The following is an 18,435-nucleotide window of genomic DNA, read 5'->3' on the forward strand; positions in this document are numbered from 1 at the left end:
CGTGCCCTCAGCCAAGATGGCGGCCGGCACCTCACGCAGCCCGGCGCCCCCCGCCCTGATCAAAGATGGCCACCCCGTACCCCCCGAAGCCCCGCGCCTTTCTTGCCCTCACCCAACATGGCGGCCCCGCCGGGCCCCATTGGCGGCGAGCGCGAAGCCGGGGCGGCCATGTTGAGTGCGGCCGCATCCCGCCGTGCCGCGCGGGCGGCGCTGCCGGAAGCGGGCGCGGGGCCGTTGTTGACAACATGGCGGCCGCGGGCGCCGCCGCGGGAGGAAGAGGCGGAGGGAGCGGCGGCGGCGGGCGGGCGCTGCAGCCTCATTCATAGGACCCGGCGCGCTGCCTTCCCTCCCTCCCGCCTTCCCCCGCCCCGGCGGCCGCCTCGCCCCCTCCCCGGCGCTATGTCCTTCTTCAGGCGGAAAGGTAGGGGGGCGGCGGGCGGGCGGCCGCCGGGCTCGTCCCCCGCGCGGCTGCCGGGCCCCGGCCCTGCCCCTCCGGGCATCGCCACCGGGCCCCGCGAGGACGCGCGGGCCCCGAGGAGCGGCCTCTCCGCCAATGACGGTCAGTGCCGCGCCCGCGTCCTCCCGCGGGGTTGGGAGGGCTCGGGGGCCGGGCGGGGCTCGGGGGGCTCGGCTCTGCCGGGGCTCTCCGGTGAGCGGCAGCGACCGCCGGCTGCTGCCCCCGGGATGCCCCCGCTCCCGGCGGCTCCGGACGGTGACCGGGGCGGGAGGGGGCTGTAGCACCTCCCACGCTTCGTGCAGGGTTTGAGCCTCTGAGCCCTTTGCTGATGATTTTTTTCACAACGCTGACATACCCGGCTTTGTGAAAAATGTAATGGGCTGAAAATGTAGAGCAGCAGCTGAAAATCTCTGAAGAACGGAGCTCATCGCACTGAGCTCTCCGTGAAAGCCAAAGGAGTCATTGGCAGTGTATTCTGTAATAGATTTGTTGAGGAGTACAAGCTGGGAAATTCAGGGCTCCTGAAATATTTATAATGCTCCAGCAGCACAAGTGGATGCAGTTGGAGTGTTCTCTGGGAGTGCAGCGTCTCAAAGGCACTCTGTGCTCGTACTGCAGGCAGGACGCTGCGCTCTCAACCCGCCCAGTTGTGGTTTGGATGGGTTTTGTTGCAAGTGGCACCTTTTAGGAAGGGCCCCTTGAGAAAGTTGTGTTTCCTCGTGATGCTGCAGCTCGAGCAGTGCAACCATCGATCTTGTGATGCAGCGCTGTCCTGAAGCCTGTCTGGGTTACTGAACCCAAAATGCACATCCTGGGAGGAAGAACGTGGTACCTGGGGTGATGTTGGTGCTCTTGGCTCGCACATCCTCTGGATCTTGCTCAGCCAAAGCAGCAGCACTGAAAATGTCACTCTTTGGGGAGCTTAGTACAGTAGCTGTGGGAGAAATGAGTCAAAACTTCTGTTCTTGTTAGCAGATTTGAAGACTCTGGAAGCCACTGAGGGCTTTGCAAGTGCCATAATCCTTTTTGGGTTTATATACAAATGTTGGGCTGCAGAATAAAACTTTGATAGTGATTATAAACTCTTCAACAAGAGCTCCTGCTGCTTCATTGGGAATTGTGGAGCTGAGGTTCCATCCTGATGTGGGATCACAGGGCCAAGGTCGGCTTGGGTGGAAACTTTCTCAGGGAGAAAGCCATGAAAGGTCTGATTATCTGAGAAGTGTAATTGAGGATCTGTGTTCCTTTGATTAAAGGATCTTTGGTCAGAGAGGCAAATCAGCACTAAATGCCCGAGAGAGACGCTGTGAAGGAGAGGAGAAAAGCAACCTTTCATCTGGGCTGTGCATAAAGCACTGCTTGGTGTAATCTCTGTTTTCAGAGTTGGCTTTTAGAGAAGATTTGAACTGAAGCTGTGAGGAAAGCAGCACGTTAAGGCTTAGGATAAAACTCTGGCCACGTGCAGTCCAAAATCCTACAAACACCAGTCTTCCTGGGGTGAGCTGTTGTTGTTTAAGAGGATATTGCAGTGGGTAAAAATTAAAACTAATTTTAAATTAAACCATAGCAAGGATCATAAAGCAACTGACTTGTAGAAACGTCAAAACTGAGGGTGAAGTGTTTTTATACTTCACCTGTACGGGCCTTAAAATAAAGTCTGGCAGACTGAGGGTGGATAATGTGTTAAGAAATCAAAGTGTAACAGGTGAGTTGGGCGCTTGAGGGCAGGTTATGAAACTGCTGCCAGTGGAACAGTTCATCCCTGGGGACATCTAGGGAATAACGTGGAGTCCCACAGCCTGGCTGACCTCACCAGGTTCTTGTTTTTTGTGCTCTGTCGATGCACTGTGAATGCTTTTTGAGTTTGTTCAGAGCATTTCAAGATGTGAATTAAAGCTCTGGAATGTCACGTGCTGGTTTGGCACCCTTTGGAATGGGACTGGCTGCTGGAAATCTCACCCTCAGCCTCCACTCTGTGGTTCCTCCTGGTTTCACACAGGCACCACACAGCATCCGCTTTTTGGGGGAAGTGAAAGTGAATTCATGCAGTGAAACTTCACTCTCAACATTTGGGCTTGTCCTGGATCAGGGCTGATTTTGCCCCCTGCTGTTACTGGTGTCACTTGGTCGTGCTCAGAGCTGCTGGGGACAGAAGCAGCCTGTGTGGAAAGGGTTGGGACACGACCCTGGAGTTGGTATTTCCAGTTGTAAGTAGGTATTTAGGGAGGAACTGAGTAGCTTGGAAAGAAGGAACAGAGGTCTTTAAACTGAAAATAGGCTTATGGAGGGCTCGTGTGTGAAACCCAGGAATTACTGCTGATAGCTAGGAGCTGGTTTGATGAAATACTGGAGTGATTTGGGAAAGATGAGAGTTGGCAGAGGTTGCTTGGTTCAGTGTTCCTCGATGATTTCTCTCCTGTCCATCAGCTCCAGTTATGTAAAGGCTGGTTACTCTCGCTGCTCACAGCTGCATCGGGCTGCAGGTCAGTGTGGAGAGAATCCGCCTCTTTTAATGGGCACTTAAACCCCTCTGTCACAGATTGGGCTCCCTGGCAGCTGAAATTTTCGACCCTGGGCTGCCAATTTGCAGCCCTGCAGCGTTTGTGCTCGCAGGGGAGGCTGGCAGGCAGCGCTGCAGCCGCCGGGCCAGGGCAATTATGTAACCGGAGACCGGAGTTCCCCTTTCAAATATTGAACATCCTTAGGTCGGAACAGGAAGGCTTTGGGTGGGTTTTTTGGATGTGTTTTGTGATGTAAATGTGGGGTTGTGCTGGGCTGGTTGCCTTAGGAAGGGCTCCACGGTGGGTGTGCAGGGATGACCTATTTGTAGTAATAATCCTTGCCTGGAGCAGCCTCTCTGGTAGATCACATTCTCCAATATCACCCCTGCATTTGTTTCTCTGCCATCCTGTTTATGTGCTGCTTGGGCTTCTTTATTTTTGTTTTGAACAGATCTCCTCCTTCGCTTCCTTTAGGAGCTTCCTTTAAAAAATAGTAATATTTTTAGAAAAAGGTAAATCCTCAAAGCACTTTTCCATCACAACTTTTTACACTGTTATCTATCTCCCCATCAGTTGCTCACCCGGGGTTTGATGATGGTTAAACAAGGCTGTTTGTGAGAGAATTAACTCTTTGCAGGGAGTTTGCAGAGCATTTCTGTGGTATCCATCATGGGCATGGAAGCAGCCAGAGCCAGCCCACATCTCCTCAGTGTTGGGTGCTGTGCTGCTCTTCCTGTAACACAAGAGAGATTTTTTTTTTTAGGTGATTTTTGGTTCACAGAGACCACCTGCCTGTGCTCTACACTTAAAGCACACCTTTCCTACTCTTCCCAGTTCATGCTGTTTATTAAAGTCACCCTGAATGTGGCTTTAATCCATAGACAGCAAACATCTTCCTCTGTGGAAATGTAACAGACTGTATTTCATGAAACTTAATTAATGGATGATAAGGTTTTGCTTTTGAAAATAAGTCAACAGAAAAACTTTGAAAGCCTCTGTCAGTTACTGGATATGCAATTTAAATGAGAAATCAGTTTTAACAAAATTATAGTTTTCATCTGCCTCTGATTCTTGCTGATGTTGGGCATTCTGTGTCCATTCTCAGGTAAATGCCATTAGTGACCCAAAATAGCATTAACATTTCCCCTTGTATTTTACAGTGAAAGGCAAAGAACAAGAAAAGACCACAGATGTGAAAGCAATTAAAAGTAAGATCAAACTTCTATCTGTAAATTCAGATCTCTGCCATCATCCACCATTTTTATCTTACCCAACAGGATCATTTCCTTACTCCTCAGCACAGATCTGACCTGTGCATCAAACCCAGAACTTAATTCTGTTTCTGGGTATTTATAGTAACTAATCTTTCCTCCTCATCTTGCTGAATCTGTAGGTGCAGAAGGTTATTAAGTTATGTCAGGCATGAGCTTTAATTCAAAGTGATCAGGCAGTCCGGTCACCTTGCACGTGGTGGTTTTTCCTTATCCACAACAAATTACTCCTGAAGTTCCTTGCTCAGGTGCAGTGTCCTTTGCAGTTTGGAAAGTGCAGCTTCACCGTGGCTGATTTGCAGAAGAAGCTGCAGATTTAACTTTGATGGGGCTTGTTAGGCTGAAGATCCAAATCCTGAATGAGCCATTCTGCTGCTGCTCTGTGTGGTGCAGAGGTCTTGCTGCTGAATCTCTTAGGAGAGGAGAAAAAAATCTGGGTGGAAAAGAGATTTATAAACTGTAGGGAAACAAGTTTGCTTATCCTGACAGATGTTCTTGCAGTACTGAAAGGAGACGAGGTAAATGCCGGATTCTGATCTGTTACTTTTATACCCTCAGACAAAAATCCTGTTTCTCTACTTGGTAATGTGTTATCTACACATCAAGAGAAAATTACAGGCTTTTTTCACCTTGGTGGTCTGTCTTTCAAATCAAATGCAGGAAACAGTGAGTTGAATCCATTTCACAGCCACTTTCAGTGCAGCTGCCAGTATGGTAACCCTGAAAATAAAAATAAACTTGAAAATTTATAGTATTGCACGTTGTGAGGTGCTGCAGCTGAGAGCACCTTTGTTTGACCCTTAGAGAGAAGAGAACATTTTTTTCTCAAATGCCTATAACATGCAATTAAATTTAAATCTAATTGACAAAAGCCGGTAGCATTATGAGGAATGTGGCTCTGGCTCTACACAAGTAACCTCCACCAAATTTTCCCACTGCTGCCATCCCTTGGCCTTGGAAAAAAGGTATTTTCTCCATTCTTGCTGGTATGAAATACCCAGAGGCTTTATAAGAAGCAGCAAGTGGTGTCTTGGTGTCCAATCCTGCAACTACACAAACACTTGGCAGTAATTTAAATGTTTCCATTGCTCCTGAGGTACCTGTGCTGTGACATCTAAGTGAGAAATTGTCAACTGCTGTGATAAAATTGGGAATAAAAATAAATTGATGCAGCATGGAAGTCATGAAGCCCAAGTTGCCTGATACCTTGATGGAACACATCCCTGGGAGGTGCTGAGATAATCAGCTCGTGTGATATGCTTTGAGTCAGAGGTGTAAGGTGATGACATTCTCATCTAACACAGCTTCCTGAGAGCTTTGGAATCTGCTGTGGGCACGTTGGGGTTTTTTTCAGCTTTGTCATCAATTAACAATTGACAGAATTTTGTGTGAGGAAGTTCTCATTTGTTCTTTTTGAGCTGCAGTAGCCACTCATGTCCTGAAACAGCCAGAGGGGGTTAAGTTTATAACCTGGGTTTCATCAGAGGTATTTCCTTATTGCTTTTTTTTCTCTTGCAACCAAGCAGAAGCAACAAAAGTATTTCTGAGAAATAACTCTTATTAAACCTCACAGATAGCTTTGTAGTTGAGGATTTTTTAGCATATTTAAACTTTCAAAAAGGCATGGGAATGGATTGACAGGAGCATTGGGACTAAACTAAATTGTTGACTGAGTATAAAGTTATTACAGTAGTGGTTATCAAGGAAGCAGGAAGACTAAAGAATGATGTGTAAACTTAGATGTGGCATTTCTTGATTTGCTGCTGAGTAAGGAAAATAGAGGTGGGTGGGAGTGAGTTTATTCTTGCAATATTAAAACTTGTGGTCTTTAATGAGACCCTTGATCAAAGATGACAGTGGTACAGTGAGGTTTTAATGAGACTGACTCCTGCAAGCTCCCTGGTGTATTTTGGGGTGCTTAGCATTGGACAATGTTTAGAAGAGGTGTGGGGACCCTTGTGTTTTAACAATTCCTGTCTTGATTGCAGCCCCAATCCCAGTACATTCCCCTCAGAGAAGCACTAGGAATCATGCCTTGCTGGAGGCTGCAGGACCAAGCCATGTGGCCATCAACGCCATCTCTGCCAACATGGACTCCTTCTCCAGCAGCCGCACAGCTGCCCTCAAGAAGCAGCCCAGTCACATGGAAGCTGCTCACTTTGGAGATTTAGGTAAGGCTGTAGTAATGGCAGCTTTTCTTTTTATTCTGTGTATTCCTGGTGCACTCTCCATCCCTTGGTTTTCAGGTAAACAGGTAATAAACGTGTGGCTGCTGTTACAGTAGCATCTGTGTTAACCTGGGAGGGTTTTGAAGGGAACAGACAATTCCTTTACTTTGTCATTATGTTGGAATTGCCCCTTCACAGTTGCATTACAGGACACGTTTGTATCCGACCCCCACTTCTGTGGTACAACACGGACTCACTCCCTCTCATGCTTTCCTTTAGGCAGATCGTGTCTGAACTACCAGGCTCAAGAGACCAAATCAAGCCTTTCCAAGACCCTTGAACAAGTCCTGCAGGACACTGTGGCCCTCCCTTACTTCATCCAGTTCATGGAGCTGCGCAGGATGGAGCACTTGGTGAAATTCTGGTTAGAGGCCGAGAGCTTCCACTCCACCACCTGGTCCCGCATCCGCGCGCACAGCCTGAACACGGTGAAGCAGAGCTCCCTGGCAGAGCCCGTGTCCCCCTCCAAACAGCAGGAGTTGGCCTCCTCTCCTCCTGCTGGGTGGCTGGAGGAGAGGCTGGAGGGTTCTGGCACAGCCCGGCTGCTCCAGCCCGAGCCCGACAGAACTTCCAGCAGCCAGAACCACGCGGGGCTGCCGGGGCGGGACAGCCGCAGCAAACCGGACACAGGGACTCGCTCTCTTCCAGCTGATCAGCAGGAACCTTCCAAGCTCTCAGTATCGAATAGAAACAGCCCCTCCTCTGCACTAAAGGACTTGTCAGGAAAGCTCATGAAAAGTAAGTGTTGTGTGTTGCCTTTGGTTGAAAAGGTGGGAAATGGGGAATGTTTTTGTGCCTCAGTTCTTAGGTTCTTGGCAAGCCTGATGTGATATTCCAAGGAAGAAGGTTTTATGTATCACTGTTAACTTGCTGCTGGTCAGTTTGAGCTATGTATTGTTTAATTTGTTTAAAAATAAAAAAACTGCTGAAGAGACTTCAAAATCATTGTGTACTCAATGAGCTTAGGTTGCTTCTGTTCTTCCATGTGTAGTCATAAGAAATTAAGTGAACATTGCTATGTCCAGTTCTTCTCTCACCCATCTCATCCCACTCCACCTTAAAAGAATTGCAGAAAGTTTGGATGGTGGGGCTGAGAATTGATAATTAACCTGCCATGGAAGGTAAATATCCTGTATTACATAAAATGACATAAGTAGTGGCTGCAAGAGACTTGTGGAGATTTACGTGTGGAATGTACTGGTTTTGTTCTTGGATTTATTTGATAGAGTTCCTCCCCTTGTAACTGATTTGTTGTCATTTGGATTCCACGTCTTCAGAGGCTGCTGGAAGTAAGGATGAAATTAAAATATTTCGTTTTGGTAGTGAGCTACATGCACAGTAACATGTTTCTCTACTTTGCATCTACTCAGTCCTCCCTCATTTATGCAAGTTTGCAAGCAAAAAGGAAACACTTCTTCTTTCTTCATACTGGTTCCTTTTGTTTGCTCAACTGTTTCCTTGTGTTGCATCCCTTTCTCTTGCTGTTTGTCTTTCTCACGTATCATGTGCCTCTACAATATATAACCTCAGCCCCAAAGTCACTTAAACAAGGAAAATGATATTTTAGTCATCAAAGCATGACTGCTGTCTGATTTCTAAAAAGAATTTGAAAACACAGGGTCCTATTGAGAAATCTGAAAAGATTTTGAGTGTAATTTTTTTCTCTCTTTCAGAGCAGAGTCCCAGGTATGAAACGATGTTGTGTAAAGAACACAACTTGTTTGAGGCTCTCATTTTAAGATGGTTTTTTTTAGTAATTCCTATATAATGCAAGTGATTTCTCTGTGATGAGAGCTAAAAATCGGGAATTTCACTTGCCTGAAAGGTGTTGCTTCTGGGACCATGGTGTGCAGCTGAGGAAGTGGGTTCTGCCTTGTGTGGTGGTAGGGGAAATTTGGAGCTGTGTTGTTTTATTCCATCTTGGTCCGTGCTGGGTTTGTGGTGATCTGGCTGGACATCACACAGCCCCTGCAGCTGGTCAGGAGCAGATTATGAGTATCCTGCAGTAAAAACATCACTGAGAATCACACACCTGCTTTTCTGAAGAGCAAACATTTGTTACTCACTCACACCGAGGAATTCCAACTTTGACTCTGTGTTTCTTCCCCGCAGGTATAGAACGAGATGCAGTTAGTACTTTTACCAAATATATTTCTCCAGATGCTGCTAAACCAATCCCCATTACAGAAGCAATGAGAAATGACATAGTTGGTAAGAATGAAGAACTGCTTCCTCATTTTATAGCTGTTCTGTCCCCATAAAAATGTGTCTCTAATACGTCACACACTTGCATTTATCTTTATTTTTTATGAACTTTAAAGGCAGCAGTAAAAAGATAGGAGATTACAAGTATCAGTGGATCTGACCTTCAGCAGTGCTGTGAATATCCTCAAAGAAACTTCCAGAGATTTTGTTTAAATTAGGAAAAGAATTCTTGGTGGTTGTGGAGGGGATCTAGATATGAGTCTCAATCAAATATTTCAGCCATGTTAATATTATTTGGCCAGCTTTGAAAGCTCTTTGCTCAGTCAGAACCAGCTGATTCTGGTGGATTTGAACTGCAATTTTTCATTAACTAGTCCTTGCTCGTGCCTTTCTGCTCCATCAGCCAAATCCATGTTAAAATTAACCTGGTTTTTCTTTGCAGCAAAGATCTGTGGGGAGGATGGCCAAGTGGATCCCAACTGCTTTGTTACAGCACAGTCCATCGTGTTCAGTGCAATGGAACAAGAGTAAGTTGATGCAATTGAGTCCTTTTGTCTCTTGTCCTAAAGGTTCTGTTAAAAATGTTTATCGAGACAGAGCCATATCAGCACTTTTCTGTGCTATCTTCTGTATTTGAGACTGCTCAGATCCCCTCCTCCAAATCCATTCTTGCTGAACTTGGCTGTTCACACTGTTGTGTTCTTTATCTCTTTCTTGTGCCATTTACAAACCTGCCCTGTTTCTTGCTTGTTTTGCTTTTATCCAACCAGAAGTATCAGAGTTCTGGGTGAGGGCTAATTGGTTCTGAGGGTGCCTTGGGTGCTGCTGACCCTGATAACTGATTGTCCCTGTCCCTGTGCAGGCACTTTAGTGAGTTTTTGCGGAGTCACCATTTCTGTAAATACCAGATCGAGGTGCTGACCAGTGGGACTGTGTATCTGGCTGACATTCTGTTCTGTGAGTCAGCCCTGTTCTACTTCTCTGAGGTGAGTGTCAATGTTTGGGTTTGCTTTTACATCCCTTTCTAGCAGACAAAGAAATCTGTTCATTCCCTGATGGCTTTGGGTTGGATATTGGGAAGGAATTGTTCCCTGTGAGGGTGGGGAGGTGCTGGCACAGGGTGCCCAGAGCAGCTGGGGCTGCCCCTGAATCCCTGGCAATGTTCAAGGCCAGGTTGGATGAGAATTGGAGCAACCTGGGATAGTGGAAGGTGTCCCCACCCATGGCAGGGGGCTGGAACTGGATCATTCTTAAGGTCCCATTCCACCCAAACAATTCTGTAATTCTCTGATTCTAAATATAATAAAAAACCCAAGGTGTATTTTTTTCTGAGAGAAAATGCATTGAACTTTTTCCTGCCCCCACATAGAGCTAATTCAAATGTTCAGACCTGTCCATTGTGGAATGAATATTTGTGATTTCCTCTCCAGTTAGTGAGTGCTTCTCAGAGTCTCTTTGCTTTGTAGAAGCTTTGACATTTTCATCTTGATCTTCACATTGTAGTGACTGTAAAAGCCTGAAGTGTTATTACAGATAACAAATCATAACCAGTGCTATGTTGAGAGGGCACCTTTAGTGACGTGATAGGTTAAATAAAAGAATTCAGTTTCAGGCTCCTGCACCTTTAAGGAATCAGCTCTTGACATACTTGTCCTGACAGTCTGACAAGCTGATGCAGTTTGAAACTGCAGCTTAGGAAGCTGAGACAATGTGCTGAGCTCAGTGTAAGCTAAATGTAGCATGAAAATGGTGTTTCCTGTCCTAGGATGAGACAAATAGTTTTTAGGAAACTAACTGTGAAAATAAGTACAGAAAAGAAATGTCAGAAGTTCTCTTTTTTTTTTCCTCCAAGCAAGCTGAATCTGTCTGAAATAGAAATTCAGAATATTGTGTCTTGGTGACAATTTGGTGTGGCCCATGTTTCTTGTTCTAAATGGGAAGAAGGAAGTTTAAAAATTATTAAAAGTTTCTTACTAAAACTTCTTTAATCTCCTCTTTTTCTCATTTCCCTTCCAGTACATGGAGAAGGAAGATGCAGTTAATGTATTGCAGTTCTGGTTGGCAGCAGATAACTTCCAGTCTCAGCTTGCTGCCAAGAAAGGCCAGTATGATGGGCAAGAAGCACAGAACGATGCCATGATTCTGTATGACAAGTGAGGGAGTTCAACAATCCTTTCTTTCTGTACTTGTGGTTTTGTGTTGTGCTGTGCAAAAGGAACTTCTCTGCACTCTTGTGCTGTTCTGCTGAGGTGCATTTTATCAAGGTGGCTTTTGATGTGTTTGCACTCATGAATGTTTCAAATTTTTTGATACACGTGAGGAGAAATCCTTACAAGGATTCCCTTCCTAAACATAATTCAGGATTCTCGGGTCTTGATTGCCTGAGTTTGTTTGGTTGGGAAATAACAAAGCTGATTGGTTGACATTTGAAAATGGAAGATGCATTTGAAAATGGATCTGCTATTAGGCTTAAATTTGCTGTTAGATGTACAGCACTGCAGAAAAACCTTGATGTTCAGATACTGTTATCCACATAAAGTAGGCTGTACAAACTGTTCTCACACATAATAATAAAAGCCAACTAGTGCTTGTTCTTCGTCTTGGGAAATATTTCCTTCTTTTAAGGAAGCAATCAGATCCTTTTTAATATCAGACGTTTAGGACAGGAACTTTCTTCTTGTATTTTGTGGTTCGCTTTAGCAATAAGACAGTTGGGAGACAGACAGCACAACTGCTTCCAGGAAGTGCTTGCTCTTAAGCTTAAGTGTGAGGGTCTACAACAACTTGAGTTATTACCCAGGGAGGAAATAATAATTGGAGAGGAAGCAAATGCTTCACTCAGAAGTTCATCAGTCATTCCCCCATCCTTAAACTCCATTTGCAAGGATGTGAGCAGTAGAGCCAATGCTGCTTTGGAGTTCTGGGTGTTCCCTGCTCCATTCCTGTTTTCCATTCTGGTTTTGATCTGTGTTTCAGGGCAGGGCTCTCAGAACCATTTTTTGGGTATTGGGGGGGATGTCTCACCTGTACTCAGTGGGGATCAGGTGTGTGCAGGTTTTTGCAGTGTCTGGGGCACTGAGAGCCTGCAGAGGTTTGCAAATCCTGTTTGTGTTGTCTCCTTGCCCTGCCCCAGGTACTTCTCCCTGCAGGCCACACATCCTCTGGGGTTTGATGATTCTGTGAGGCTGGAGATTGAATCCAACATCTGCAGGGAGGGGGGACCTCTCCCCAACTGCTTCACCACTCCCTTAAGGCAGGCGTGGACAACCATGGAGACGGTGAGATCCTTCTTCAGGGTGGGCTTCACACTTAGTGAAGGTGATGTGGAGGTTCCATAGTGTGCCCCTGATTTGTTCTGTTCCTTTACTGGCTTCCTGTTTACCTGGATAATAGAACAGCTTCAGGAAAATCTGCCAGACTCTTTTCCCCAGTCTGATTTGAAGATACCACCCACTGGCTGCTGTTAATGCTCTGTGAAATGTTTGTGTCGGGTGATTATTGCAGTTTAATGGAAGTAACAGAATTTCCTCCGGTATGAATTGCTATCAACAGCTTATTTGATATCTTTAGAAAATTTTCCTTCCTCTTAGTAGGAGTTGTTTGCAAGTCTGATACAAGTGCTGTGGTTAATAATGTAACTCTGGGATACCCAGATATCAGAAATGAATGATTTGATTCTCGAGCTGCAGAGAATTGAGAACAGTCAAACAGAATAACTGTAAAGCCAGTTGGGCTGTCAAGCTTAAGTTTCTAGAGGGGGTAAAAACCCCCTGAACTTCAGTTCCAGTTACTGGGGGATTTGATTAAAAGGCAGTTGGGTTTGTTCATTTTGCAGTAGTATTAAAATTTAAAACAGTGCAGTTGCTAATCCACAATAATTCCATGCATGGATGCTTTTACTTGTGTTCCATCAACACAAGGACTGAGATGTTTGTGTGCTCTTCTATAACTGTGCAGACCAGCCTCAATTAAGGAGGACTTTTTCTGTCTCTCAGGTTTTCCTACCTGGTTTCTTGTCCAGCAACCTTTACTACAAATACTTGAACGACCTCATCCATTCAGTACGAGGAGATGAATTCCCAGGAGGGAACATTGCACTGAGTATCCATGGCCCTGGTAGCTCTCCTGACAGTGACTCCATAGGGAGCACGGATGGCTCTGCCTCCCAGGTACCAATTTGGGGTTTCTGTGTCAATATCCAAGTTTTTACCCTGTAAGGAAACACCATTCCACTTCCATTTAAACCCTGTGTTGTGTTAGAATGTGTTTATTCTACCTGCAGCTCAGTTCTGTCAGAAGTGTCTCTGCTATTCATTGTACCCAAAGCCTTGTGCTGCTGTTATTTCTTTACATCAATGATGTCTTTATTAAGCTGTTACTATTACTGGAGACTTTTTCATTATGCCCTAATATCTAAGAACTCTTGTTATTCAAAATAACATTATTTTGTCAATACCATAGTTACAACTTCAGGTGAAAATTGACACTTGTGAATATGCTATCAAATTTAAATATAGACATGCAAGCTTTGTGTGCTCAGTTCATTTAAAATGCCAGATCTTCTGTCCTGAAGAGTAAATTATTTTCAGGGCTGAAGGCATCAATCTGCTCAAACACAGAACAGATTCTGCCTAACCTCTAACCAGGGCAGCCTGGAAACTGCAAGCCCAGCTGAGAGCAGAAGAGCCAAGTGAGAGCTGCTTTTATTGAACTCTGCAGGGCTACCCTGAGCTTCAAATCCAGTATCCACACCAGTGTTAGTCATGTCCTGGCTTTCCAGCAACTTGGAAGCTCTACTACCTGCTTGTACTATTTTTAAACCTCCTAATTTGCAAGGAGGGAATATTCCTCCCCTAGCTGTGAAGTGGGGAATAAAATCTCTGTTCTTGAAGCCTCCTGCTGCTTGATCCTCTGAGCAGGAGGAAGTGCTGGTAATTGGCTGGGCAATTTAGGAAATGAGGTGCTGCTTTCTGTGGTGTGCATTCCTGCTTGTCTGAAGAGGAGAATCTCTGGGTCTCTGCATATTTTTGCATAAAGAGCAGCAGGAAAGGAGCTGCCATCGGTGTTCCTGTTCTGTGCTGAGGCAATAAAAGATCGCTGTGTGTTGTGCCCTCCCTGCTGTTGCTCTGCTGTTTCCTTGGCTTTTTTTTTTTTCATAATCTTATATAAATACTCCAGGCCAGAAGATAAATGTTTGTTCTCTGTGCATGGGGGAGGCATCTGTGTTTGGGAATTGCTTACAGGAGAGGGATGTTCCAGACTCACAAATGATTTTCCAGCACTCATGGATATTTTGAGCTGATAATGCTCAGGCAGCAGCATGTGCTGACCTGGGCTTTGTGTCTTTGGCAGTGTCCACAGAACTTTATCACCCTCTGCTAAAAACAATGTCCTGTGAGCTGGGAATTCAAGGCTGTGTAGACACTCTAATTCTTTTATACTCTTGCTTAGAGATTTGATGGAGGTTTATCTGTGTTAAAAGCATTAAAATTGCAGTTTTGTTAAGAAGCTGGTAGTTGTCTGCATTGGGCACTAATACTTAGAATTTTTATTTGTAGTCCAATGTCAAAAAGGCTAATGTTAAAATCCTGAAAAATTTTGATGAAGCAATAATTGTAGATGCTGCAAGTCTGGATCCAGAATCTTTGTATCAACGAACATATGCAGGGTAAGGTTCATTTCAGTGTATTGTTTCCTTTCTGGTTACATGTTTCGCCTCTGTTTCATTTTTGCTGTGTCCTCCTGCATGGAGAGCAGGCCTAAATGCAAGATCTTAGTCCATGTCTTAATATTTGACACTAAACTTATTTCAATAGTGTGATTTAACACCTGTTGAATGTTTCTTTGACCAAAATGGCAGCCAGGAAAATATTTCTAATTGGTTCTTCTCTTCCTCTTAGCTATTGTTCCTCTTTGATTCCAAAATATAGCCAAGTATATAGTCAAATATAGCTTTCCATAATGCCAAAGTTCTTTTGATCAGCCTCATGGTTCTTCACTCCTCTCCTCAGGAAGATGACGTTTGGAAGAGTCAGTGACCTGGGGCAGTTCATCAGAGAATCTGAACCAGAGCCTGATGTCAAAAAATCAAAAGGTTTGCTTTGCTCTTTCTCTCTATTTCTGTAAACATCTGCAGAGCTGCTCTCTTCCCTGCTGGAGTTAAGATAGGCAAAGTGTTTGACTCTTTTCAAATCTGTTTTAAGCCAAATAGAGATGCTGTGGGGGATTGGCCTGTACTGAGGCAAAACCCATCTCTGGCCCAGTTTCCTCTCCAAATTCTGCTTTTCTGGTCCAGCTGGACTCCGGGGAGCTTGAGCAGCCTGTGGGAGTTGGAGCTGTCGATGGAACCTGGCAGGGATGGAAGCGTCAGCAGCTGAGCTGGTGATCAAACCTTCAAAGCTTTGGTGTTGAGATGAAAAAGAACTGCAGCTCTCCACATGCTTCTCACCCAGGCTGGGACCTGCTGCTGGTGCTGCTGTGCAGCTCTGGGAGAGGCTCAGTGTCCAAATGGCTGCAGGCTGTCCCTTGTCTCTGCTGCCACTGCTCCATGTCCTGAGTGCCAGCAGAGCAAACCCTTCAGAAGGGTGACAGGAATCAGCTTTGTACCTCACTTTGCTGACATACCTTGCTTGCTGTTTTTATCTCAACCAGGGTCCATGTTTTCACAAGCAATGAAGAAATGGGTTCAAGGAAATACAGATGAGGTGTGTCCCCTTTCATGTTCTTCTTGTGACTTTACACTTCAGAGAAATAAAGTATTGATGTTCTTAATCCTGGCTGTTCTCTCGGAGTGTCTTTTTGCTGCACCAAGAACAGGGAGACTCTGTGTGCTAAATATAATTTGATTGCATGTATGTATGTGTGAAACCAGTTTGCTCTTTGCCAGTGCTTGCTGGTTGAACTAATTGTGTGCTTGCAGTCGGGGTTTTTTTTACTGTGGTTTTATAGATCTGTAAGTAGGGGTGGAAGTGCTGTTTGATTTTTATGGTGAAGTGACCACTGCACAAGGATTCCAGGCTGCATTTTTCCCCCTCTGAGGGGCTTGGACAAATCCCCAAGAGATAAATCTAAAATCTCCACCAACTCTCTTGGAAATTGCATCAAGGCTGAAGTACAATCACTGAAGTTAACACTGTGCTTGGAAGCCAGGTGCATTTCCATGGAGGGAGGAAATGTTCATACAGGTTACAGAGCTGTGAAGGTTACCCTGACTCCAAGGCTGTGCTAAGAGCACTGTGTTTTTCTTTTAAGAACCTGAAGCTATCTGTGTTTTGGGCTGTGTTTTTCAGGCTCAAGAAGAGATGGCTTGGAGGATAGCAAAGATGATTGTCAACGACGTCATGCAGCAGGCGCAGTGTGAGCAGCCTTTGGAGGTCACCAAGGTAGGGGTGGAAGGGCTGCTGTCTTCATCTGGCTCTAGCCAGGCTGTGGGAGGAGCAGAGCTCTCACTTGCCTTCCTCCTGTGCCTGAAACCCACGCTGGTGAATGTTCAAACCACCAGAGCAGGAGAGGAAGAAACCAAAGAAAGGTTGGAAGTGTTTCGGCCCACGTGTGATGTGGGAATTTCTTAACAGATGCCTGTGGTGGTTCTCCTGTGCAAGCATTAAACTTGTCTTAGTTTGAGTCTACAAACTGCCTAATTAGTTAAAAGGATGATCTGTGCTGCAGGATGAAGTGTAATTCCTTACTTGAGCTCACATTTGCTGTGTCCTCTTAGTCAGTAGTGGCATTTCTGCTTGAAGTGTCAGTAAAACTGAACAGCTGTGAATTTGTCTCTTTGGAATTTGCACTCATTTACACAATTCTGTCTCCAGACTTTAAAAAGTCACAGTTACCCTGTCCATAGGTTTGTGTATTGTTGCTTAGGGGCTGTGTTGTTGTACAGCCCATGTGTTCTCTGTCTAAAAAACCCCAATTCTGGGGTAGCAGCTGGATTTTGTGAAATATTGGTGACAGCAGGTTACCAAATTAATGTCTGGTACTTCTGACTTCTAGGCATGTAAAAATTAACTTGCATTATGTGCAGTTATTGAAGGTAAACGTGTGCCAAAGCCCAGTTATTCGATCCGAATGGGTGGATCCATGTGTGAGTGTTTTCTTTAGAGAGCAGTAACATTTAAGTGACTTGTATAATGATTTCACTTAACAGCTTGGCTGCAAATGATACAATTCCAGTCTGCCTGGATGAAAAGGTCACTTAGCACAGTATTTAGAAATCTCAAATAGCTGCAGATGTTCTGGATTCAATTAAGCAAGTAATCAAAAGGTTGAGTGTGTTTGGATTAGGTTTGGGGATTTTTTCTCATCCAGACTTGAACAAACCTGGCTTCAACATTTTTAAACACAAAATGTCTTTCTATTGAACAATTACCTTGCATGTTTTAGGGTAAAATGAACTGTTTTTCCCTTTTCTAGCTATGATTTTAGAAACTGCAGGACAGGAAATCTGGTTTTCCACTTTAAGAACGAGTGAATTTTCCCTATTGGTGGATTCTTTAACACAGCCAATAAAAACAAAGCACTGTTACTCCAACCGCTGGAATCTCCCTCATTTCTAAGGAAGAATGAAAAAGAAGCAGTCCTGGACCTCCACTGTAGAGAGTGAAGAAACACTTTTCCCTGGTTTTTGTGGCATTCACAGTAATGATGGTTCTGGGATGAAGATGCAGTTTACAAATGTGTCACTGAGAAACTGTGATCGACTTCACAAGTACTTGACCCTGTCTCAAGAAAAGACTTTTAAGCAAAATATCTGCAATGGGACACATAGGCCACAACAGAGGGGAAGGTTTTGCTGTAGTTTCTAATTCTACTGCTTGTAATTTTTAAACACAGAATTGGAAGGGCTGTGGGGCGAATCCATTGGCAGTGAATGGCCTGGGAAGTTCTACGTTTAATTTTCCGTTACTTGAAATAGATGCGTATTCAACTGTAAGATAAATGTATTTTACTTCATAACTGCATTAATTTTGAAGGCAGTGTAGAAGGGTCAGGAACTCCTCCTTGTTGAGCTCCTACACCTGCACACACACACCCCTCACCACTGTTCCACTCCTGTCCTCACCATCCCACGAGCAAGGAAAAAACAGATTGCTGCCATTCTCCATCGCTTGTTGTCCTCCACCCATCTAATTCCAGATGTTTGGTTTACAAAGAAAAACGATTTTTAATGACCTCTGGCCTTCCTCCTGACACTCTCAACACTTACCATGTTACACAGCACCTCTCTTTTTTTTTTTCCCAGAAAATTGATTTTCCAGGGTAGCAGAAGTACTCAGTGTCTCACTGTCATGTTACTGCTGCATTTTTAGTATATGACACTTTTATTTTGGGTTCCTTTTTTTTTTTTTAATTCTAATGATTGCTTTTTTCCTCAGACTTGTGCAAAGAAATCACTATGCGAAGAACTCAAATCATTTCCAATGTTCAGAATATCTTGATTGACTAGAAAGTGTTATTCTGTTGCAATATTTGATTGTATAGAGACACACTGTATTGTTATGAAGAAGCAAAAAAGGCTGTGTATAGGTTTTTGGTACTATGTACCACCTCTTATTTCTCTCATACCCAAGCATTCATGTACTTAAAACATACTATATTTAATTGTGTTTTGATTTAAAATATATAAATATTAAAATTTGTGTTGATTTTCTGTTTTCATGGGGTTTGAAATTACATGGGATGGTTTATTTATGTGAGTTATAGGGGTAATTTTGCCCACATTTCTTAATGGATTATGTTAATGGCAGTGTGGTGAATAAGATTAATTCTTA

At 44.4% G+C, this 18,435-nt stretch overlaps 1 protein-coding gene across 2 annotated transcripts; it reads left to right on the forward strand.

Moving 5' to 3' along the window:
• The first annotated feature begins 206 nt into the window (after positions 1-206).
• AKAP10 (A-kinase anchoring protein 10) lies at positions 207-18,303 on the forward strand. 2 transcript variants are annotated; one of them, XM_063402761.1, is made up of 15 exons: positions 207-559; positions 4,119-4,166; positions 6,218-6,400; positions 6,677-7,195; positions 8,570-8,668; positions 9,105-9,189; positions 9,525-9,648; positions 10,679-10,815; positions 11,796-11,940; positions 12,658-12,831; positions 14,221-14,330; positions 14,674-14,756; positions 15,314-15,366; positions 15,952-16,044; positions 17,078-18,303. In XM_063402761.1, the coding sequence occupies exons 1-15, from the start codon at positions 400-402 to the stop codon at positions 17,081-17,083; spliced, it is 2,019 nt and encodes a 672-aa protein (XP_063258831.1). In that variant the 5' UTR covers positions 207-399; the 3' UTR covers positions 17,084-18,303. The 2 variants fall into 2 exon arrangements, with proteins under 2 accessions (XP_063258831.1, XP_063258833.1); XM_063402763.1 differs by lacking the exon at positions 4,119-4,166.
• Positions 18,304-18,435: the final 132 nt, after the last annotated feature.

Source organism: Prinia subflava, chromosome 8 (assembly GCF_021018805.1).
Source record: "Prinia subflava isolate CZ2003 ecotype Zambia chromosome 8, Cam_Psub_1.2, whole genome shotgun sequence".
In the NCBI taxonomy this organism is placed as follows: Eukaryota; Metazoa; Chordata; class Aves; order Passeriformes; family Cisticolidae; genus Prinia; species Prinia subflava.

Excerpts from the sequence above, each read along its gene's own strand:
- AKAP10 (XM_063402761.1), top strand. The coding sequence starts at position 400 with ATGTCCTTCTTCAGGCGGAAAGGTAGGGGGGCGGCGGGCGGGCGGCCG. Across the intron at positions 4,167-6,217 it reads AGATGTGAAAGCAATTAAAA|CCCCAATCCCAGTACATTCC; the intron begins GTAAGATCAAAC and ends TCTTGATTGCAG. Across the intron at positions 6,401-6,676 it reads TGCTCACTTTGGAGATTTAG|GCAGATCGTGTCTGAACTAC; the intron begins GTAAGGCTGTAG and ends GCTTTCCTTTAG.